The sequence below is a fragment of the Poecile atricapillus genome, chromosome 3 (assembly GCF_030490865.1).
Source record: "Poecile atricapillus isolate bPoeAtr1 chromosome 3, bPoeAtr1.hap1, whole genome shotgun sequence".
NCBI lineage: Eukaryota > Metazoa > Chordata > Aves > Passeriformes > Paridae > Poecile > Poecile atricapillus.
Window position 1 is genome coordinate 54,083,783 of NC_081251.1, and position 23,198 is coordinate 54,106,980.

At 37.1% G+C, this 23,198-nt stretch overlaps 1 protein-coding gene across 5 annotated transcripts in view; it reads right to left on the reverse strand.

The window, feature by feature from the left end:
* The window catches only part of PTPRK (protein tyrosine phosphatase receptor type K), a 382,502-nt gene that overhangs the window by 193,941 nt on the left and 165,363 nt on the right, over nucleotides 1–23,198 (reverse strand). For all 5 annotated transcript variants that reach the window (XM_058834980.1, XM_058834978.1, XM_058834979.1 and 2 more), the window contains exons 4-5: nucleotides 14,072–14,153; nucleotides 12,166–12,281 (exon numbers count right to left, since the gene is read on the reverse strand). In XM_058834980.1, the coding sequence (XP_058690963.1) occupies nucleotides 12,166–12,281; nucleotides 14,072–14,153 (198 nt within the window). The remainder of the gene's footprint in view (nucleotides 1–12,165; nucleotides 12,282–14,071; nucleotides 14,154–23,198) is intronic.

Consider the following 23,198-nt stretch of genomic DNA (forward strand, 5'->3'; position numbering starts at 1 on the left):
TAAAAAAGCAATGGATGTTGGGCTCTAGGACACCTGGACCAACTGTGGTGCAGCCAAGTCACCCTGTGACAGACAGGCTCCATCCTCAGCTCTCTGGGTATCTGACTCCAATTTAGAAAAATTAAGGAAGTTTTCTGATGCCTGCAAATACTCCTACACATGAAAAGCCTTATTGAACTTCAGGAATCAATGAAATTATTGAATTCCAATATCAAGCAAATGAGGGATGGTGTTAAAGACTTTATTTTGGTGATGCTTAAACCACGGTAAAATTATTTTGTGGGAGGTGCACCTTCCAACTAGCTGGCTTCTTTTGATAGAAAATACTAAATTTGAAAGGAGGATTTCCAATCCTTGCATTCCCCACCCTCCTCCCTTCCTCACCCCTGCCTCCACCCCCTCCCAGTGTCAACCAAAGGTTTGGACTGTCAGAAATGATAACTTAATGTAAACCTTGGATCTAGTGCCTTGAAGTAACCAAAATAAACAAACCTCATGATACTTTCTTCCTCTCAGGCCTCTCAGGCTTGTCCCTTGCCCTGATGGCCTTGCCACATCATATCCACCCAGCAGAAGGATGCCAAACTCCCCCACTAAATACAAACTTGCTGTATGATTGTCAAAAATACCAAGGAGCCAATAATAAACCCAAGGTGTATCTTTGAACCTTATATAAATAGCAGACTTGACAAATAAACTATGCAATGCAGTCATTCTTGCTCTGCTCTGAAGGGAAAATATATATTAGGGAGTTTTCTAAAATGAAGGACTCCATTTCAGTAAGTCCAGTGCTTTAAATTGGAATGCAAAACGCTTAGTCTGCAGCAGAGAAGCACATCCAAGATACACCATATAAAATAATTTACACTCCGAAGATCAGAACTTGCTTACTTAAGCTCATCTGCATGTTTCAAGTTGAGAAACAAAGTGAATTGGGCTCCTACTTAAAATGAAATATTAATGCACTTTCAGAGAAATTAATTAAAATAAAATTCAACAAGCTTTACAGTTCTAGAACAACACCTCAGATTTTCTTTTTTATTTATATCAGTGATTTCCTACCATATTATCTTACAAGACTTGGAGCAGTTGCTCTAATTTCTCTGTATTAGAATTTGTTTCTTTGGAATCCAACTGCAAAACTACATTTTCAAAGTCTTTCTTCATGTACAGATTATCCATTAGAATATTTCTCCATCATTAAAGTGATGAAAAGTTCAAACAGAAGAGAGTTCTCATCTGAAAATGCATGTTAAAGAAAAAGCCCGGCATTCATTTCAGCGCGTATCCCTTACACTGGTAACCCATTAGCCAGTCAGAGTTCAGATGCACTGTCACGATCTCTTAATTAAATTCTTCTTTCTAATGTCAGAGCATTACTACTGATTTTAAAGGAGAGGGAAGAAAGGCAGCAGTTCTCTCTGCTTATTAAGGGTTCCTGGTACATACTGTTTCAATTTATGTCCTGCTCACACTGAACAGAGCTTGAAAATGCTGCTCAATTAAGTTTTAAAAATTCAATTTAAAATTAATGTGGAGTTATACTAATAGGTAATGGCTGTACCCTGTGCGATCCTTGGCTCCTCCAGTCCCTTGCTGTCTGATTTGATAACCCTGAATTGCTCATTTAAGAGAGGTCACCACCAGGCAGTTCTCCTCTTTTGTGAAAATAACTCTGGGCTTCACAAAGAACTACTCTCTATAAACACTTGATTAAAAGAAATATTAGCCTGTGGAAAAAAAACTCCTTAATTCTGGCATTTCAGGCATTTAAAATTACAATCTTAAATAAATTGCTCTGACTTCAAGGTTATTTTTAATTTGATAGGAATATGATTTTATTAAACTTTTTTCAGGCAATGAAATTAGATCATCTGTGTTTTAAATAAAGTCAACAGCAAAGCCTACGCAGCTTAGAAACAATCTTAGGTAAATTAACAATTACTCTTAAATATCTCTCTTTTGCCTCATGAAAGAAATCAAGCATTTAATAAATACGAAATGCAATTTTAGTGGATCTTTTAGAACCTGAGTGAAATTAAAAGAATTTAAACTCCAATGTCTTATTTAATTGGTAGAATTTAAGTGCATCGTATAGAAATTTAAAACCTATCAACCTTTCTCCCTCAACCCTTCAGGCTGAAAAGTGGGGAGTTTTGCTTTTTTTGCTTAAATAGCAATGAGACACCTCTCTGCAGCAATGTTCCCTCCAAATTTTCCCAAACTGTTTTTTTCACACCAGTGATTTTTATAAGCCTGGACAGCTCAACCTTACACATCCCCATCCTTTTCCTACTGTAAACACCTTAAAATAAGTCCACTCTACTGCTAATAATTACAGTCAACTCTGGTTGCCTTCTCGGGCTCTCAGCTGGATGCCGGGATGCCTCCAGAGATCAGAAGATGTCAACATTTTGGCTGCGGTGACACTCACGTTACTCTGGCAGCAGTGCCCTATCAGCTCCCTCCTCACCTTCCCTCCTGTGCTCATGCAAAAAAAGCCAACCTGGAATATGAAAAACCTTCCTGAAAACACACTCCCTGCCCATATATTATCATCACCAAACGGATCAGCTTGTGGTCAGAATCACTGCACGGCCACTGGGAGCAGAGCAGAGGGCAAGTTATATGTGGTGAGCAGGGCACAGGTCTGGAGTTTGTCTGAGCAACCCAGTCCCCAAAGCTGCAATCAGAACCTCACCAGCAGCACAAGGGCTGGAAAAATGCCCCCAGCAGCCCAGGGATTCAAACCTCTGCTGCCTTGAGGAAAGGGACATATGTAAAGAACATGTTCCAAAACATTTCTGGGTTTATTCATTATGTGAAGGGAGAAATGTCTCTTTTTGATGGGGTGGGGCGGAAAGAAAGAGGATTGATTATGGATAGTTTGAACGCCAGCAATAATGCACAATCTCTGGTTAAAAAAACAAAAAGAAAGGGAGTAAAAAACACAAATAGCTATAGTGTTTAAATTTTACTTTATATGTACCTGTCTGTCAGTTTTCCACAGATATACAAATTCTTCTAGCACATTTATGAAATAATTTCCAAATGGAGAAAAAAAAAATAAATCTAAATTTAATAATAATAATATTAATATTATTATTATTAATAATAATTATTATTATATTTTACATAAATTCATCAATATATTCTTGGCATTTAAAAATCTATTAACATGCTAGGAACATAATAAAATATTACATATATTTATTGTGAGAAATTATGAATAAAATTTTATTTTCCCCCCACAAAAAATTTAATTATTGAACAAAGTGGGATTATTTTTTGAATTTTAGTTATAAGTACAAAATTTAGACTAAGAAACCTTTTTTTTTCAAGAAGATAATGAATTAGAAATATAGCCTAAATAATATGCCTAAATAGTCCTATCTTCTTAGCATAAAAGAAGATGAACTAGTAATTTTGTTTGTTTGATTGACCATTACAGGGAAGCAGTAAACTTTTTTAAGTAGGAAATTAGTAGGACTTGCTTTAACTTTCTGATCTCCTACATGCATAGCAAACCAGAATAAGATTCTACTTTCCAGTGAACTGTGCACTCATTTATTAGCAAGAAAAGCTGCACAGCTTTTCCCATACAAACACACTGAAGATCATGAACAAATGTGACAAGCCAAGCTTTATCCTGCATGCTGCACTGCAGTACAGAAAAATCCACAATTACTTTAAATGTCTTGGTATCATGCATTGCTGTAACTCAAACTTGTCCCCTTGGAAGCAGCTCACATTTCCATCACACTGCACTGACCCTCCTACTGAAGAAATCAAGGGCTCTGATGAAATAATCTAATTGAGAGCCATCTGGCCCTTTAGAGGTGGCACTTCTAATTTATTTTATTATAATAAAAGCCACAGGAGGCAAACTAGCAAAATTCATATCACCATGTCCCTGGCCATGCCACCACAGAAATAAAAGCAACACTCACTTTATCAGAGCATTTTAAAGCCTCTTAGTTTGAGCCTAACCAAACATATGTTGAACATTTAAAAAAAAAAAAAAAAAGTATATTTAAAAAAAAATATAGGATGTTTCAGAAAACTTTGGTTCTTGAATGCAGTGCTCTTGATTGAAAAAAAATAACAAGCAACCAAAAACACATAATTCACAAAAGTATGGATTCCAGACACAGGGATTTGAGGTCTATATCCCCTTGGGCAGTGCACAGTGAACTACAGCATTTATTCTGCAGCATAAAATAAAAAAATCTGCTTAGTTAGAAGACAATGAAGGAAAAAAGTTGCACAAACCCCCACCACTGAGGGCTAACACACCACAAGACAGCTCCTCAAAAATTTCTCAGCAGACAATTTTACCCTTTTCTAAAACACCCAAGCCTACCAGCTGCTCTTATTCTTCTGCAATTCATTAAGAATTACAAGAAACATCACCTTCATTTCAGGCATCTCATTCACTGGGTGCTTCAGCCACTGGCTGACTGAGAAGTGACTATAAGGACTACACAGAAGGACCAATCTTCCACCGCAGCTGCTCTGCCTGTAAAGCACAAAATGGCAGGAGGGGAAGGAGCCACCACTGAGGCCACACTCAGCAGCACAGTCCCCAGCACCAGATGCTCCAGCCACCGCAGGACCCCAGGGAAAGCCTACAGGGAGGGCAACTCCAAAGGCTGCTGTGTAAACTAAATGACTGTTAGCTATGCAGACCAGAGGATTTAGCTAACTGGGGCAGAATTAAATTAAGACCAGGAGGATTACAGTATTTCATGTTGTTGAAACCTAGGATGACCGGGCATCTAGGGGAAACTGCCATATTTATCCATGAAGCTGATAAATTGAGGCAGGAGAGATGGAGAATGGTTCATTCAGGGTTAAATGACATAGATAGCATCAAAGGTGAATAGAGGGGGGAAAAAAACAGGGGAAAAAAAACAACTTTGTGAAACAAACAAGTTATGAATACTGTAATTTTCATAGGTTGAATGTTCATTATTATCATGTCTGAGTCAGGACTGTGATACAGAATAAACTACAAGTCAAATAATTTACAAGGAGCCTAACAGATCACGTCAAGGAAGCTTTTCCTATAACTTTGAAACAAAGGTTTGGAAAACCACAATGTCTATCACAGACCATAAATATGATGCAGTGAAAGTAAAGGCAGAATAGACAAGTCATTGCAAAAGAGTCCTCTATGCCTACCTATACTGTGTCTTCCTTTCAAAAACACCTTTTCTGTAAGTAAAAGCAAGCAATATGAAACAAATGAGGAAAGTGAAGTTTCTGTGCAAGCCTCAAGCACAAGAAAAAAAAAAACTTATATCCTGCTTAGCCACTGTCAGTAATCAAGATAAAGGTAAGATGATGTAGACTTGAGCAGGATTTTACTGGCTGAGGAAAGGTTTGGCACAAACAGCCCAGTTTGCTGTGCAAATTAGTACTTGCTTTAGGCAGATGATCCTGATAATCCAAAAAAGTCTTCTGCCTCCCCAGAGGCTCACCCACTGCCACCCAGGGAGAAGAGCGAAACCAAAGCCATAGGCCTGCTCTCTTCCCACAGCCTCCACACAACATCACTCCTCCTTAGGGCAAGCAGGCCTGACTGACTTATTTCAGTTCAAAACCAAAAAGCATCAAACTTGACAGCTGACCAAAACCAAAAGGTGATCAAAACTCTTCATCACAGTTCCATAGCTGAAACCCTGCAGATGCTAGCAAGGCATCTTCTCTGAACTTTCTCTTGGCAGCACTGAATAAAAAAGCCAAATAACAAAGCTTTTCTAAAATTCAGAGTAAGCTCTCCTTAACTTTCAGGGATCATAAAATTTGTGCACACCAACAAAAAACATTCTTTCAGTGTGATGAACATGGTGAATAGGCAGGTACACTGTAACAGCAAATGTTTTATCATCAAACTGAAGAAAGGGTATCTTAACCAGCTAATTAACTGTATCAAAATGCAATGGTATCTCAAAAGGCAAAGTTACATTAGAAAGCTCATAGAAAGCAACATACAAACAACATAAAATAAAGTTCAATTGGACATGACTCTCCTATTAGAAATGCATTTTTTTCTGACACGTAAAACGCGCCTCCCAGCATTCACTGTTGAGTTAGCTAAATGGTTTACCCCAAAGGCCCACAGCCCATGTTCCAACCCTCCTGCTGAATACCAATCCATGTCTTCACCTGGGAACAGCAGGAGGAAAGGACTCCTGTTGCATAACTTCTCTCCTTTGAGAGGAAATAGCCCTTCCACAAAGCAAAACAAAATAGTCAATGTTTTGTCCGTCAGCACTTTGCCAGAGGCATGAATTCTTATATAGCCTTTCTAATCTAAATTCCTGGAATACTTTGTTGGTTGTGCACAATGCATCATCACAGGATACCATCTGCATGTACCCAGTCCAAAGACTTATTAAAGAGCGAGTATATGCAGTACCTAGCAAGAAAAATGAATGCTAAATATCACATCCCCTTCTGTGGCAATCAGCACCAAAACCCAAGATGCTGGTGAACAGGGCATTGAGGATTATGGCAGTTTCCTCTACAAAGGGAGAGGGATGCAGCCAGTTGTTTGAGCCTGAACAGACGCTCGCTCATCCTCCAGTAACAGTTAGTACCACTGGGAGGTCAGCCCGACTCCATTGTTTTTACAGCAATTTGCATTTTATTTTCCATAATGCTGTTTAATTTCACGTTTTCAATTATTACTCTCAGGCAATTGCTTTAATTATCTGTTATTCCACGAGGAAAGACACTTTCCTCTGGCAGAGAGAAGGGCTGCATCAGACAGTATTAACGCTGACGAGTCTTTCCACGGGCGAGTGCGGGGCTGCCGCGCCAGCCTTGGCAACCCAAGTGGAGGGCGGTTAGCCAGCACCCACAGCTATTGCTGACAGATTGGCCCGCTCGCCACCGCTCAGATGGCAAATCTGCCCAGGATTACAAGGCGCATATTAAACCTTTAAATGCATGCAGCCGGTACCCCTTTGAATTTCAGATTCGCCAAGGCAAATGGTATCACCGCAGACCGTGGCAAAACACATCTGACTGCAAAGCCAGAACAAGCCGCTTTCCCTAATCCAATGCTATGTTAATGCAAAGCTCAGCAATGATGGATGGACTCATTAGTGCCGCAGTTATCGCCATCTGAACCAGGTGCCAAGACATATGGTTTAACAGATGTTCTAGCAAAGAGCTCTATACGCCACACCGTACGAGTGTCCAGCTAAACCGGACATCGATAAGACACTGAAAATCGTATTGGGCTTCTGGGAACCACAATTGTTCCCAGCTCAGGAAGCTGTTAAACACAGCCCGATTATGCAAAAAACCCTATTGCTCTGATATCCCAATTAGATTGGCAAAACAAATGCTGGACAATATACACTGCTTTCTGGAGTCTTCGTGTACCCAAATGTTTTTTAATCTACCCAGTCAATTCCATTTCTCTACTATCTTAGCAAAGAAATGAAACTTTCTTCAAGCAGAACTCATCAAATGAAATAAGCAAACAGAGCCCTCATCCCGCTCTTGTATTTTCATGTTTAGAATACTCTGTGTGCACTGTTCTTTCAAAAATTCAAAACACAGCACATATCCATTCTGAGCATAGGCTTACCATGCAGAAGTGACTGCTTTGCAAGCTTATTTACTGACACAATTCCAGTGGAATGCATGACATTTCACAGGGAAATAAATAGAATAAAACAGGGGTTCTTCTTACACTGATTTAGCAAATCAATGTGCACAAAGCAGCAAGGTGCATCAAATGTTAATAAAAGAAAAATTCCTTATTCTTTAAAAATCTTTTCAAAGAAGGAGAATTCATAGGCTTTGGAAAGGAAGAAAATCAGCAGAAGGTGGGCATAACCCAATTAATTATTATATCTATCTATACACACTATATTAATTTCTTTAAGACTACACATACACTTATGTTCACCTCCTACAGGAAAGCATTTTTCAGCAAGAAATTCTGCTAATTCCTAAAGCTTACAAATCAGAGCATACTAAAGTGCAACAGGTGCAAAACCTAGGTTACCACCTTGGGTTTAGGGACTCCTGTCACACAACCCGACTGTTTCAGTGTGGGCAGTAAGACCAAACTACAGCTGTTGGTCTGTGACATATTACAGTCAGGAAAATTTAGGACAAGTTGGAAAATACTGAGAAAGTACCCCCCTGCCCCAGCATTACATTCTGAAGGGAATGACAAGTAAAAAAGATACTAAACACTGTGAATGACTGAATGTATTTTAGAAGCAACATCAATGTTGTTTATCATTTAAACAAAAGCTAAGGACTTTGAAAGCTTTTCAGAATTTGCTAATAATTGCCGGTCATAAAGAGAATCCTTTAGCCCATAACCATAAAAGATTTGATAGCAGATCAGGTTGAAAAGGTGAAGAACAAAAGAATCTGAGCCACATTTCTGCCCTGCTCCCACACCTATTATTCACACTGTCACAAGGTGTGTTTCAGATCATCTTGTTCAACCAGTTAAATCTCTTTATCTGTGCAAATATTTGTTCTGTATTAATGCAGCCTCAACTTTTGAAATCTTCTGTTATCTTTGCTGCTTATCTTTCAATGACAGAGCTTTCACTGTCCCAAACACTGGTCCACTGAGGCTGCAAAATACAGAGGTGGCAGGAAAGGAATATCAAAGGGGACAAGAGACCAGATGCAATTCAAAAACAAACAAACAAGAGCAGAATCTGCAGCCATGAAAGGAGGAGTTCAATTCAGTGTTAATCCCTATTTGCCTGAAATGTTTACAGACATACATTTATAGAAAATGGTGTTGATGAAAGTACTGTCATTACAGCAGTAAACATGCAAGAAACAGTGTATTGAAATGCTGTGCCTATTTTTGTCCATTTTTATTTTTAGGCACATAAAGCTATGTGCACTTAATTATATATACATTGTGAAATACATAAGCATGGAAATGTACTTGCAGATAGAACATCTAGTATATGATCAGGGCCCAATAATTTAAACAAAATTGAAGTTTACATAGGTCTACAAGGAGACACAATACCATAATCCCCACTTTTATATCATGTGGTTACAGTTTTTCCCTCTTCCCTGCTTCTAATCAAACATCCTAATCTTTTTCCACCTGCTGGCATTATTTATATGAGTAATTTAGACATGAATCAAGCTGGGGAAAAAGACACACACAAAAAAATCCCCCTCCAAAAAAAGACCAAGCAAACAAATTTTAAAAAACCCAACAAAAGCAAAACCACAAGAACAGAAAAAAGATAAACAAATCAACAAAACCCAAACTAAAAAACCCACAACAATAGAAACATTCCTTCCCAGCCCCCCTCCTCTGCAACAACAAAAATCCAATTGGAATCAAAATCTCTTTCAGTAAGATCACTTTCCTGAACTGACTTACTGGAGAGCTGCAAAAGCTCCAGATCAGTGCAGAGAGGGATCAAGAGGGTGAAGCTGAGACCATGGCAGCTCAGACCAAGCCTGGCTGACTCAGCCATGGGACTGTAGGACTTTGAACATAGAACAGGGTGGCTGTTTTTTTTTCCACATGTTGCTGAATTTACTTTAATTCTTCTCAAAACGGAAGACAGCAAGAGCCAGGGAACACGGGTAGAGTCTTCAACAAAAGACAACTCTGTGCAACTCTGCCTGCACATATTTACTACTTCAATGCAAATGAAAGCAAATGAATTCTTAGATCACCACAGATGCAAAAAAGCCTGATGTCTCAGATTGCTTCTCGAACTTTTCCTTATCAAAGAATGTGTTTTAATAGCAAATTCTTTGCTGTTTTTCTGTGTTTTTTTTTTTCTCCTCAAGGAAATAGTTTTTCTCTTTCAATAAGGATATAACCAAAAGCTATTTTCTCTAAAACTATGTGCTTGGCAACTCTCTTCTTCCCCACCATCATCCACTTCTTTTTCATTTTTGCACTTTGTCTTTTTTTTTTTTTTTATAATGGTCTTTCTTGTTATGAGAAAAATACATTCCTGGAATGTTTCAGCTCAAGGCTCTCAAAAACAATTACTTAGGCATTCGATTTGATCTGCCAGTTCTTCCTTTCAGGCTACTCGGGCTTTATGAATCTTGAGTTTGGTCAAAGGTTAAAGCGAACCTTTTCCAAGTTACACTCCAGTGTTTCATGGGTCCCATACATACCCACTCCAGTTTTTAAGGATAAGGAGTAAATTCACTATTAGCTATGCACAGCAACAGTAACAAGAGTGCAATCTAAGGAAAATTATCCATATAGGGATGGTTACTGATTCACACATATTGAGCAAATTGGATTGAGAGGTGGAATGATGAGTGAAAAAAAAGCCACCCTTAAAATGGTGAAAACTCAGTACTGTTTACAGGAGAAAAGAAAGAAAACAGAAGCTCAAGTATCGAGGTATCTTCAAGAGTATCAGGGCACTTTACAAGCCCAGGCAAGCAGAGTTATAACCTCTGAAGTACTTCATCTATCACACTGTGAGAAATTATCACATCTGTGATCCACATACACACACACAAAGAAATAAACTACCCATGAAGCATATGGAGGGACAAAACATATGTTTTCTGAGTTGCTCTGGCTGCTAGCTGGGCTTCTCCAGGGAGTGAAAGTTAGAAAGGATAATCTGTCAGAGTTATCCGACTCCAAGGAGTGAGTGATAGGGAAGATTTCCAGCTGGCTGTCTACTGGGTCTTTCTGACCCACAATCAACTAAAAGTGGCGCTTCACAGGTTTTCTGGAATACTCCTCGTGCTATTGTCTTGCCTTGGCTATAGCAAAACCCAGGCCAGTTTCATTTTTTGTGCTTTGTGTGCTCTATTTGGCAAGTCTCTAAAATCAAGCTGCTTTTTCTGAATGAATGCATTACATGTTTACTCAATTTAAACAAATTACTGCTTAAAGACCTGGAGTACAAATCATTCCTACTGCTGTGATACCTTCTCACTAAAAGCAATGCAGTTACTGCTTGTGCTCCTTTTTGACGTTGCAGCATGTTTGTCTAATTATACATTTTACCTATTAGATTTTTTTTAATAATTTTTTTAAAAAAATCTCTAAAATTTCAAGCTTATCACATGCCTACATGCAACAGTTAGCCAAGGTTTTTCAGGTCCACTATTAAAACAGAAAGCAGGCTGAAATAACCGATTATATACTTCACTTCAAAATACACTTAACAAAAAATACATATTTTAACGTACTGACTATAAATAATTTAAAAGTATGTTTCCCTATGTAAAAAAATTACATAGGTTTTAGTTCTGAAAATAAACAGAAATACACATTATAAAAAAACAAAGTTTTAGAGGACATAATTAGAAACCATTCTAAAGTAATGCTGGTGCTTAAGGTTTACCTATAAACTAAATAATGCACATAAGTCGTACATGTACCACTAAAGTGGGTTTTTTTAATCCTTTTTGAGTGACAAAATTTAATTTTTTTAAGAGCAACTGGAAACTTTACCACTGTTTTACTCAACCAGTGGTCTTAAATGTAAGTACCCCATCATCACAATACAGAGGAGACTGGGTATTTTGGAGGGATGGTGGTGTTTATTTCTTTTTTTCTTCCTTCATAGTAAGAAGGGTTATATTTTGGTTATAGTCTTAAATTCTGACATACATACTATTCACAATTACACATGGGTAAAAGTTAAAGTTCCTCCTATTATGGAGACAGATAAAAAGGATATGTAGCAGTCCTTTGAGGTTTTTCAAATTAATATGCTACTGAGTAAAACTGATATGCACACACAATACAGCCACATCCCTCCAGCACCTGCTTGGACTAGTAATTTACATGATTTAAAAGTCCTCAAAATTCATGACAGCTGTGTTACATCTGTGTATTACTAGATCCCAAACACCAATTATCTGCATTTAATAATAATAAATTTTGATACAGAGGAGTTGACTTACAATGGGACAAGGCACACAATGCCTTTAAGGGCCAATCTTATCCCAGCATCCACACCAGCTCTTATTTTTAATCCAAGCTTTACAATATTGCAAAACTGATTACAAGTTTCTCCATTGAATAGACGTAAAATTCCATTTAAACTACATATTTTACATGCAGAAGAATAAAAGGCTTTGAATTTTAAACATTTATTCTCCAAGAAAGCAGCTTATCCTCTAGCCAAATAGACTTGCATGAGTTAGCCTTACCTGGAGCCATAACTTGTTATTCACTGCATCTCTCCCTGTAGCAATGCACTGAAATGTAGCATTCTGCCCTGCATTGACCTCTACATCCCCCAGCCTCAAAAAATGTGGAGATTTATCTGTAGAGGGGGAAAACAAAAATTACAAAAAAAAGTCATTACAAAAAAATAAAGGTACCAGAAACATTATTATATCCCTCAACCTCCATGTTTTAGCAATCTTTGGCTAAGAAAGAAACAGAAGAGAGAAAATTATTTGTCTCATCTGTGTTCAAGGAATGCTTTCACTGGTGATTCTACTAACTTTACATTATACATGTGTTATAATAAATTCTTTTTAAAACAGAAGCCAAAAGAAGGAGATTAGATGCCAAAATGTCAGCAGCAATGGACAAGCAGTATCCCAAAGACTGTATGGAATCCATCATACTGAGAAAAACCCAATTTGCAGCATACTGCTCAAGCAAATAGATACTGTTCATGTTATTTGCAATGCAACTCAGAGCTCTTGTTTTGGAAAACAAAATCATTTGTGTCACTGAATACAGTATTTCAGGAGCTGGTAAATCTATTCCCCACACTGAGAAAGGCTGTAGGAAGTCTCAGCAGCACAACCACCTGAAGGATTTACTAGACCTACAAAAGCCAACAGAAACTTTTGAGGAATGGGCACGTTACACAGCTCACCCACCCTTTTCTCAAGAACAACTAAGGAAAAGAGTAGCTGAACTGTTCTTTCTTTGTGCTTACTAAAAAACATGACGCACAGGAAAAAACATTAAATTGGAACAAACAGGGTTTAAACATCAGTAACAAAAAGAGCTTGTCTGAATACCGTAACATACTGATAATGTGCTAGGATGACTGTACCCAAGTGCCTTTTGTTTTGGCACTTCAAAACAAAACACAAAGAAGAGGAAGAAAATAAATATGAAAGCCAGGCACTGAATCCAAGCAGAGCTTTGCTGAGTACAGACATCAGATAGCTGGGCTGACTGAAATATTAAAAAGGTAACTCACTCAAATACCCTTAAAGCTTGGTAGCTACTGAGAGCTACAGTTTAAAAGGGTTTGAGGTAGAAGAAAACAAGATGTGAGGTTGCCACTGGAACTTTATTATTTGGCATCATTTTGCAAAGTTGGAGCATGATGTTGTTATGCCCTGGTCATTTCAGAAAGCAATTAAATTATCAGCCATGTACATTAGAATGAAATCATATTTTACAAAGGGCATGTCTAGGGGAAGATGAGAAGAGTTGAACAGAAACAAATTGCAAAAAAAAATTGATAACAAGTGCCAGAAATGCATAGCAACAATTTCTTCCTCACAACCTTTTATTAGTAGAATATTTTCATTGTCACAACTTGTGTTTGCATATGTACAATTATTCCCCAGGATTAGCTGGGAAAATGCCTGAAGTCTGTCCACAAAATAACAAACTAAATGCAATCCTTCAGTTGTTCAATAGCCAGAAGCCTTTTTTTTCTCTTGTTTTTTTTTAAATCTATTTTATTTGTTTAGAAAGAAAAACAAAAAGAGAAAAAAGAAAAGGGGTAAAAAATCTGATAAGCCTCCTACAAGCATCTGCCAATTCAGTTGTCTTTAATCAGTGAGTATACACATTAACATTAAAACCCATTTTGATTATGCACACCAACTGCATATGACTAAAAAGACACACTGAAGAATGCCCATTTTTTTATCCCTGTATAATTTACTTCTGGCAGAAAAAGATTTCACCCAGGTAAATCACTATTGCAATCACATTTCTTCCTGGAAACTGCAACAAAAATACTATTGAAAGAACAAAGAATATCAGTGATCAAGTGATGAAAATGGAGCAGTCCACAGCAATATCAAATATGTCCTGAAAAGACAGAGAAAAATGCAGCTCTTAATCATTACTTACCACAAGGGTAACTCAGGACCTGGATGTCATCAATGGCAATGTAGCCATTTCTTCCATCTGAGACTTCAGCTTCAAATATTACCTGTCAAAATGAAAGAAAAAATGTTTACTACACTCATTTCTACAGAATTCCCCCGGTGGCAAGCGTGTAGATATAAGGCACATTGCCTTTTTCATTTAGTTCAAGTTCCTACAAGGTTTGACAACTGAATGGAATATTTATTACTCAATGTGGTGCAGTTCCATACCATTCATATACATGGCTTGCTTTGGATTTTCTGTTCATAGCACACCAGAAAAAACATGTTTAACTGCATACTGCTTTAGCTCAGCTAAATGTGCAGACGATTCAATTCTGAAAAAATGCCATTACCCTCAGACAGGTTAGGCATCACAGCACACAAGTGATCAACCAATTTTAACAAAATTTGTATTCTTCCTGGAGGTCACAATATAGTCTCCTGTGACCTTCTACAGCACAGTTGCACAGGAAAACACAGAAATAGTGCGGCACTCCCCAGTGGTGACAAAATGAACAGCTGTAGTATGAGATTTATGCAGTTGTCATTAACTTCCTTCTTCCTTCTTGCAAAGCAATGAGGAAATTCCTGTGCAGGAAGGAAAAGAAGAGACTGTCTTCACGTCCAGTTTCTTATCCCACCCCAAACAGGGAGTTAACAATGAAGAATTGCTTGGTGGTGGTTCAGAGAGCTCCTGAAATTGTGCTTTGACTGCAGAAAGAGAATGCCTGTGGGGAATGTATATTTTGATAGCATTGGACACGATCCTTCTTCCAGTTTCTACAGGCATTATTGCTACAACTGCACTTCTAGCCAATTTCTTTTTTTCCCCTTCTAATTTTCTTTGCACTCAAGTGGAATTTAGTTACAAAATCCACTTCATTCTCTTCGTCTTCCTCCTGCCTTAGCCAACAACAGTGTGATGGAAATTAATTCAATGTCTGGGAGTCTTACTTTCAAAGTGTGCCTTGTCTGTTGACATTTCTGACCAGAGCACTTTTGACAATGTCTACCCACTCTTCAGGCATTTTCAGAGAGCTGGCACCTGTTCCCAGTAGTGAACATCAATATAGATATCTTTAACTCTTTAATAATTTGGATTATCATCTTTTTTATTTCATTAGTCACATGGTATGGAAGAAAACTCAGTAAAAAATAAACATTATCTTTAAAGTCCTTCTGACAGACTGGCTTCTTTAAAACACAATACAGTTCTATAACATACACAAATTCTGAAAGCACATTGTTTCTCAAAGTCTAGTTAAGGAATTTGAGCACCTGCACTAAGAACTGAACTAAATTTGCACCTCACTTTAACTGGGTTACTATGAATTCACCTGGAAATAACTTAGATTCTCAGGAAAGCTCTGCCTATATAAGTGTGTCTTCTCCTGTGTGTTGATCCCTTCTTAAACTGGGAATCACAGGAGAAAAAGCTACTTTGCTTGGGATACTGCTGGGAATTAATTTATTTTATTTTTTTTTACCTCTGACAGATTAATTCTAGTAATCTCCACCCAGCAGGAGTAGGAAATTATCAGAAAAGGAGAAATCCACAGAAAACAGAAAGATAAAGACATGGAGATCCATGAGAAGAAGAAAAGTAACAACAAAAAAAAACACAGAAAACATAGAGAAGCATGGAAAGGCAAGAAGTCTGTGAAATGTTATAAGGGACAAGGTTTACAAGGCATGCAAAAGAAAAATAGAGTGACTAAAAAGACAGATATTAGAGAGCTGAGATTTCATTCATATATATATATTAATATATATATATAAAATCACGTTTTGTATAATTGATACAAATACACCCATGAAACATTCATAATTATAGATACAATATAGCAAAAAAAAATCTCAGTTTAAAAGATTATTATAAGGCTTTAATTTGATAACATCTGTTCACATTTAAAATGGGAAATGGAAAAAGGGAATTGCATACAGAGGTGAAAACAGCAGTTCAAAATGCTGACAAGTCAGACAAGAACCTGAGGTGGTTCTTTTCCTCAAATACACAAACTACTTGAGAAAAAACAGGCAGTTGAGCCATTGCTTTCACCAGACAAGGCTTATCCTAATAAGACACAAGTCCTTGGGAGTGAATCCTGCACTTCATCTGCACTGCTGTTCAGTTTACAGTCCCAGGAAAAATGGCTTCAACACTTTCATTTTAGCTGAAAAATAATTCAGATTATCACTCTAGCCAGAACACAGTTAGTTGTCTGTGCAACCATAAATGCCCTTCCAATTATTACAATTTAATTGCATGCCCATATAGTACACCTCTGAGAGACGGACACTTTCTTTAAAGGAGAGAAGAGAGAAACGGTTTCCAGGGGTTGATTTGGGCTGGCACAGAGCAGGGTTATGGAGACACCAATCCTCTCTCTTTTGTACCAGAACAGACACAACGAATGAGAATGGGAAATGCTGAATATGTCAGGTAATTAAAATGCTACTCAAGGGAATCAGACTTGATCCCAGACTTTTCTACACAGTTCCAAGATGATACACAAATAAAAAGTTGTTTACTTCTCCAAATAAAATTGCATATCTTTGTTTATGAAGTATCTGCATTCACAAACAAATGAAGATCCAGTGCCAGAACTCCCTGAACTGGATGCGCTCCTACATATTTAACCATTCCTAATGTATTTCTTGTCCATATACTGGGCCATTTTCTCCCTAAAACCATGCAAGCTTTTAGTCAGCACAATGTCATTTGGAAAAGTCCATGGGTTTACTATTGACAGCCTTAAGAGACATTTCCATTTGTATGGTTTATACCAGACTTCCTTTAATGACCCAAATCAGTGACAAATGGATCCCAGTCAGCCTTTTATATTATTCACAACTTTGTAAACCTCTAGTATATATCCCAAATGTAAATGTAAAAGTAATTTTGTCTCAAATTTGAAAAGTCCCAGATTGTTCAGCCAATCTCATATAAAAGCCATTCCCTTTTCTTTATGTTCATCCTTCTCTCTAAAGCTCTCTCTAACAGCACTATATTCTTTGAAGATAACGAGAGCAGAGCTGGCACACAGTAATCAAAATATGGGTGAGTCATAATTTATTCAACAGCTTAATACCATTACCTAATTTATACTGAACTTCTTTAACCATTTTAACACTTCATTTGCTTTTTTTGACCATCACAGGGCTCCATGCTGATGTTTTTATGAACCCCACGGTTTTGCTGCAGAGTGGCAATGGCAAGCTTCAGCTGAGTCCATCATTCTGTGTGTGAAATTTAGATTTTATGGAGTATGCATTTTTTTATATCTCACCATCAACACTAAAATGTGACTGTCATTTTATTTCTCAGTCACTCACTGTTAGTGAGTCCTTCTACAGGACCTGATAATTACATACTGTTCTTGCAATTCCTATGTAGCTTTTACCTACAAACTTCTGTGTTTGCACTGTATTTTGGCACCCACTCTGGTCCCATATGAACATGATGAAACAATTCTGTATCTAAAGAAGTATCTCATAGAATGGCAGCTTAGCTTCACTGTAAGTTTGTGCAGAGGGACATTTGGAAATCTAACTAGATTCTGTCAATCACATCACTCTTACCTATATACTTGTCAACCTGTAAAGGGCTCCAAGCTGAAAATTAGGTGTATTATGAGAACAAAATAAAATAAAAAAAATAAAAAAAATATTTAGAAAAGGAGCTCTTTTGGTTTAGGCATTGGAAAATAACACATATATTTTCATATCCCAGCTCTAAATCCAGAAGATGACAATCGCTATTTATTTTATTCCAGAAATAAACATTTTGTCCAATTTAAATACTCAACAGTATTTGAATGCAATGGAAAAAGTAGTAATTCTTACAGCAGAGACTCCTACAGGCATTTAGTTATTGAAGTTCAATGCTTATGAAATACTTAAACCTGCACATTGCTTTACAGCCCTAACAATGCATCCTGTAATCATCACAATGGCTAAGCCTGCACTGGCAGGAATGTAAGAAATGTGCTTCTTAAGGACTGGCCTCACTGAATTTTTAACTCTTGTCAGGATCTGAAAGTTTAGGTATCATCATCATCATTAGCTCATTTGAGGCACTGATCCAAATAAGCACTCCCAAAGCATTCCTAGTCAATTAAGCACAAAATGTAGCCAGGAAAGAGGGAAAACAATTCTGTAGCCCAAAGCCTACCCTTAGGAATACAATTCTTCTTAGTTTTTGTAAAAGCTGGTTTCTTGTAAGCAATGCACCACCAACACCAAGAATGGTGTTTTCAGGACTTCAGACCTTCCTTGTTCTTTCTCCACTTGATTACTTCTGACCAGTCATGTAGTGAAAGAGGCACAATCTCCCAGTTTTCACAGCAGTCTGGGCACACCATCATATATTGAAAGCAATGCCTCAGTTAGATAGCAGTGAGCGTTAAAAAGTTTAGTTACAACAGAAATGTAGTGTTTCATTGACAATTTTTTCCTGCTAGGCTCTAATACATATAATTAGAGAGAGGCAAAGAAGAACTGGAGATGAAAATATTAAAAAGTTTTTAAAAGGAAAAACTTAGATACTGTAATTTCCAGAAATCACTCAATGTACAACACATTTCTTTTCAGGTATAGTAAGGATTCTACTAGCTGGGTTATCTGAAATCAAACCTGTACATGGATGAATTCCAGTGCTTGGTGGAAAGGTATGCTAAGGAGCTGTATGAAGACAAAAGTTATCATGTCTGTCATAAACCACAGTAAAACCACAGTACAACACAAAAACCACCCAAAAAACACTGAAAAGCAAACTACAAAAAACCCATAAAAACAAACGAAAAACCAACCCAACCAAACTTCAATCCAAAAGAAGCAGTGAAGTTATATTGACTAACTTCACTAAATGCATTATATTAACCTCAGCAGATAAAAAAGTTCAGTCTTTCATAAGAATAGAAAAAGAAAACTTAAAAGTTTTTTTTCCTTCTTCAAACACACTTCTTTCATTCATTAATTTTCAGTTTTGTAACAGCACAGTAGGGTATTCCAGATATACTCAAACCTAGTATTTGCAATAGAATTGATAAAGGTTAAACAGTATGTAGAAGAAAGTTTGTTTTGCAGTAAAATAATTCTCCACAGATGAAATATCATGCAGAGCAAGACCAATTACATATAAAACAGTAACAAATTCTATTCACTGACAAGTTTCTAGCCCTATTCAATGCTTTCACAATGTTAAAGGCATTTTAAAACACTGAATCAAGGGTTTTAACTACCAGGAAACTAAAAATTAATATAAACATGAAAACAATGTCATGTTACAAAAGAAACACTTAATGAAAGATAGATGAAAGGGACACCTAAAGAAATTTTATCTAACATATAAAAATTTTGTTGACATAATATAAAGAATTTCCCCTGTGAAAGTTACAGACAATTTTGCTGAACTAATTTAGAAATCATGAAAACATAATTAATTCCACTTGAATGCTCAAGTAATGCTGTGAGGCAGCCTTTGCAGCTGACACGACCCAAGAGAACTTCAGCACAGCAAATCAAACCCTTGGGTGAAAACTTTGGAATCTCAAGTCTGCCAGGGTGGCTAACACCCTATTACCCCCTTTTTTTCCTCAAGAAAGAAGGTAAATCACTATTTACACACCTCCTGACATTGGAAACCAAAGAAGTTAAGGCTATCTTCTCACTGGTATCTGTTTGAGCTAGTCATCCCAGATTCTTTGACCATCTCAGAGTCACCTACTTGGAATACCTACATTCACAACTTCTCTCATGCCTAAAGTTACATTTAAGCTTCACTTGACATTGGGAAATCTGTGCTCCAAGACTGATCTCAGTTCATGCTCTCTGGTGAAGAATTACACACAAAAAAACATGCCTTCAAAGGGTCCTAAGGGGTGATCTTTTAGGCAATTTATTAGTGGTAGGTGACCTAGCTACCTATTCAATTCCTGAGGAAAAAATAATAATAAAAAATAAAAAACAAACAAACAAAAAACCAAACAAAACACAAAGCCACACCTCTAGTGTAAAATCATCTCTTTGCAAGAAAGCAAGAACTGTAGGTGAGGTTTTGTTGGGCTAAACAATTCAAACAGGACGAGAGTTAATAACAATATTTTACCTCCACAAACAAGATACAAGCTCTAGCAAAGCAGATAATTAATATGAACCATAATAAGCCTTCAAAAGGACCTGTATGACAATTGTCTAGTGGCAGAAAAAGCTAAAAATTAGAATTGGTGACCCTGGAAACCACTGTGTTAGTAACAAACGCCAGAAAGAAAAAAAATCACATCTCTGCATTGATCTTTGCTTACTTCTTTCAAGTTGCTTATGCCAAATGTTTCTAGACTCCTGCCTAGAAAATGTCTGGCTGAAGCACTACACACAGATGAGTTACAGCTACTCTGGCTTTGGAACAGTAGTACTTTATCATGTGGGAATACTTACAGTTTTGTAAAATCCCACCCTGCTCTTGACTGATTGAAGAACTTGAAGAAGAAACATCCTTACATAGCCCGTAAACACCAGATCATCAAAAAATCAAAACATTTGTTTAAGGGTGAAAGCTCTTAAATGATTGAGATTTTAAAATAACAGTAACACCATGTACAAAGATATGACTCTTAACCATGGGCAACAAAACATTGATGGCACTTTAAATCATGGCATTTAAAGGTTAAAATTGGGAAAGTAACAGTTAGAGACAAGTTAAGAATACATATGAAATACTCAATGATTTGCTAATTTTTGCAATAGACTAAAACCTTAAGGAAACTCTTCGCAGTAACACAGAAGCAGTCCTTTGGAACATGGGTAGCTACCAGAAAATGCAGCAATACAAGCCTGGCATAATGCCACTTCAAACTTAGAGAAGAGGTCCGTCCTTTTTAACATTCAATGACCTCTGGGAATTTCCTATCATGTGGAAAAATTTTAAGCAGGACCTTATAACCCGCAGAGGTGCCTTTCAACTTTGACCATTCTGATTTTCTGAAACTGTTGTCCCACAAAATAGTTTTATTTCACTTGTATTAAACAGAAGGGCTTAAGTTCACTTTTGACTGTCTATCTTCCAGACACTCCCTATGGGTTGGATTTCCTTTTCTCTTTGGAAAGTGTTAATTGAAAATTTTCATGTACGCATTTTACAACTTTTATTATTTACTACACGTATTCTGCCAGAATGCTGGCTACCAACTAACACCTGCCTGTTTTATGAGGATTCCTATGAATCATTTGGGGGATGATGGAAGAACTATTGGTATAAGTCACCTGGAATGGTTTGCTATCCCCTTCCACTAATAACCTAGTAAAAATACAATATCATCCATCAACAAAGTTTTGAGCTATAAAAACTTACAGCTCAAATGAAATGAATTGTATAAAAACGATTGTTCGCCAGCAATCATTTTTAGCCATGAAAAATGTTATCTATCCATAGCCACAGAGAAGCAGAGGCACATTCAAGGGACAACACAATGTATTTCCAACAGTCTTGCCCTGCTCTCCGCAGTTGTAGGGTGAGCTCACAGATACTTCATTGCCAAATGCTGACATCTGAATAAGCAAGTTTTTTTAATAACCCAAAGCCCAAAACCTATTGTGTTAATTCCCATATTTCCATGTGAGAATCCAAGCCTAAATGATCATGCTGCCCTGGACTATGGAGCTGACTCAGAGTAAATACAAAATTGTCTTGTATGCTTTTTCATACTTTCTTTTTTCTTTTTTTTTTTCTATCTCAAAGCTTTTTCTGTGTTTTGGTTTAATGAATCAGAAGTTTAAGAGGGCAGTCTTTACTTTCTTCTTAGTGATGACAGTTCATCAGCAGTAACTACAGAACCAGCAAATCCATATATTTATCATGGATAATCACAGGGCCCTAATTTACAGGTAAAAAAATTGCATGGAAAAGGCAATGCAAGCAAGTTCTCCAAAAGCACATTACAGAAAAGAAATCAAGTATAAAATGGCTTTTGTCACAGTGAAGCAATGGAATGCAAGCTAAACTTTGTTAACCATTAATTTATTGCTTCACAGTGGCTTTGAACAAATCAGTTTGACAGGCTGCACCTTTACTTTAGTGTAAGCAGCACAATTTCCACATAGAGTTAGAATAGAAGAACAACCCCAAGCCCTAAGCCATGCCTAATAACTGACTCAACTCCTTTATTTTTTATTCCTACTACAACTGAAAGATATTAATTCCTCATGGTTGGTAAAGGGACAGCAAAGCCTACCAAATCCGTATTTGTGGATGAAAATGCAAAAGAGTCAGGTGGTTCTCAAGAGCAGGATAATTGAAAATGAGACCCTGAAGAAGAAAGAGCTTAAAGGTTTGCTTCTGTCTTCATAAACTGATAAACCTTTTAAAAAAAACAGAATAAATCTCCATAGACGCACAATGGTACCCACAGCTTTTCACTCTAAAATTTAATTTTATAGAGCAAAAAAGGAAAAGCAAAAGACAAAAACCAAATACAAAGCCAAAAGCACCCCAAAAACCCCAAACAAACAAAAAGCACTAAGCAAATCTTTCAAAGGATATGAAATGACATTCTTTACATGTCATGTCTAGGGTGTATACTCAGGACCAGGTTTTGGTGATTTTTGCCTTCACTTAGACTACGTAGAGAGCTACAAAGAGAAAAACCTTGAAAAGGTCTCTAAATACACCAGATATGCCAGACCTCCAGATACTAAGAAGCAATTCCAACAAGTCTTTCTGAAAATTTCTTCCTGCTTCTGAAAACATTAGACCAGGAACATTGAAACCATTTAAACTGTCACTGCTACTTGGTTATACATAATAGCTCAAGCCTTGCTTAATGAAATCAGACAAGTCAGATTAATTCCTTAATTTCCTACTTAAGGAAGAAACTTGCACTTGAGATTGTAATGGTGAAATACTTATTTTTCAGGGTACTTCTACATCAGAAATAGGTAGTAAAGAAGATGAAGCAGGAAAAGTAATAGATGTGGAATCTGTAATATTTAGTAGATAAACATCAGTCAGGAACGATACCAGACCTAGATTCCCCCACCACTGGCAATGGCCAGTGTGCTAAATTAACTCAGGAGGGATTCTCCAGGTATATTTTTCTGGGATATTTTTA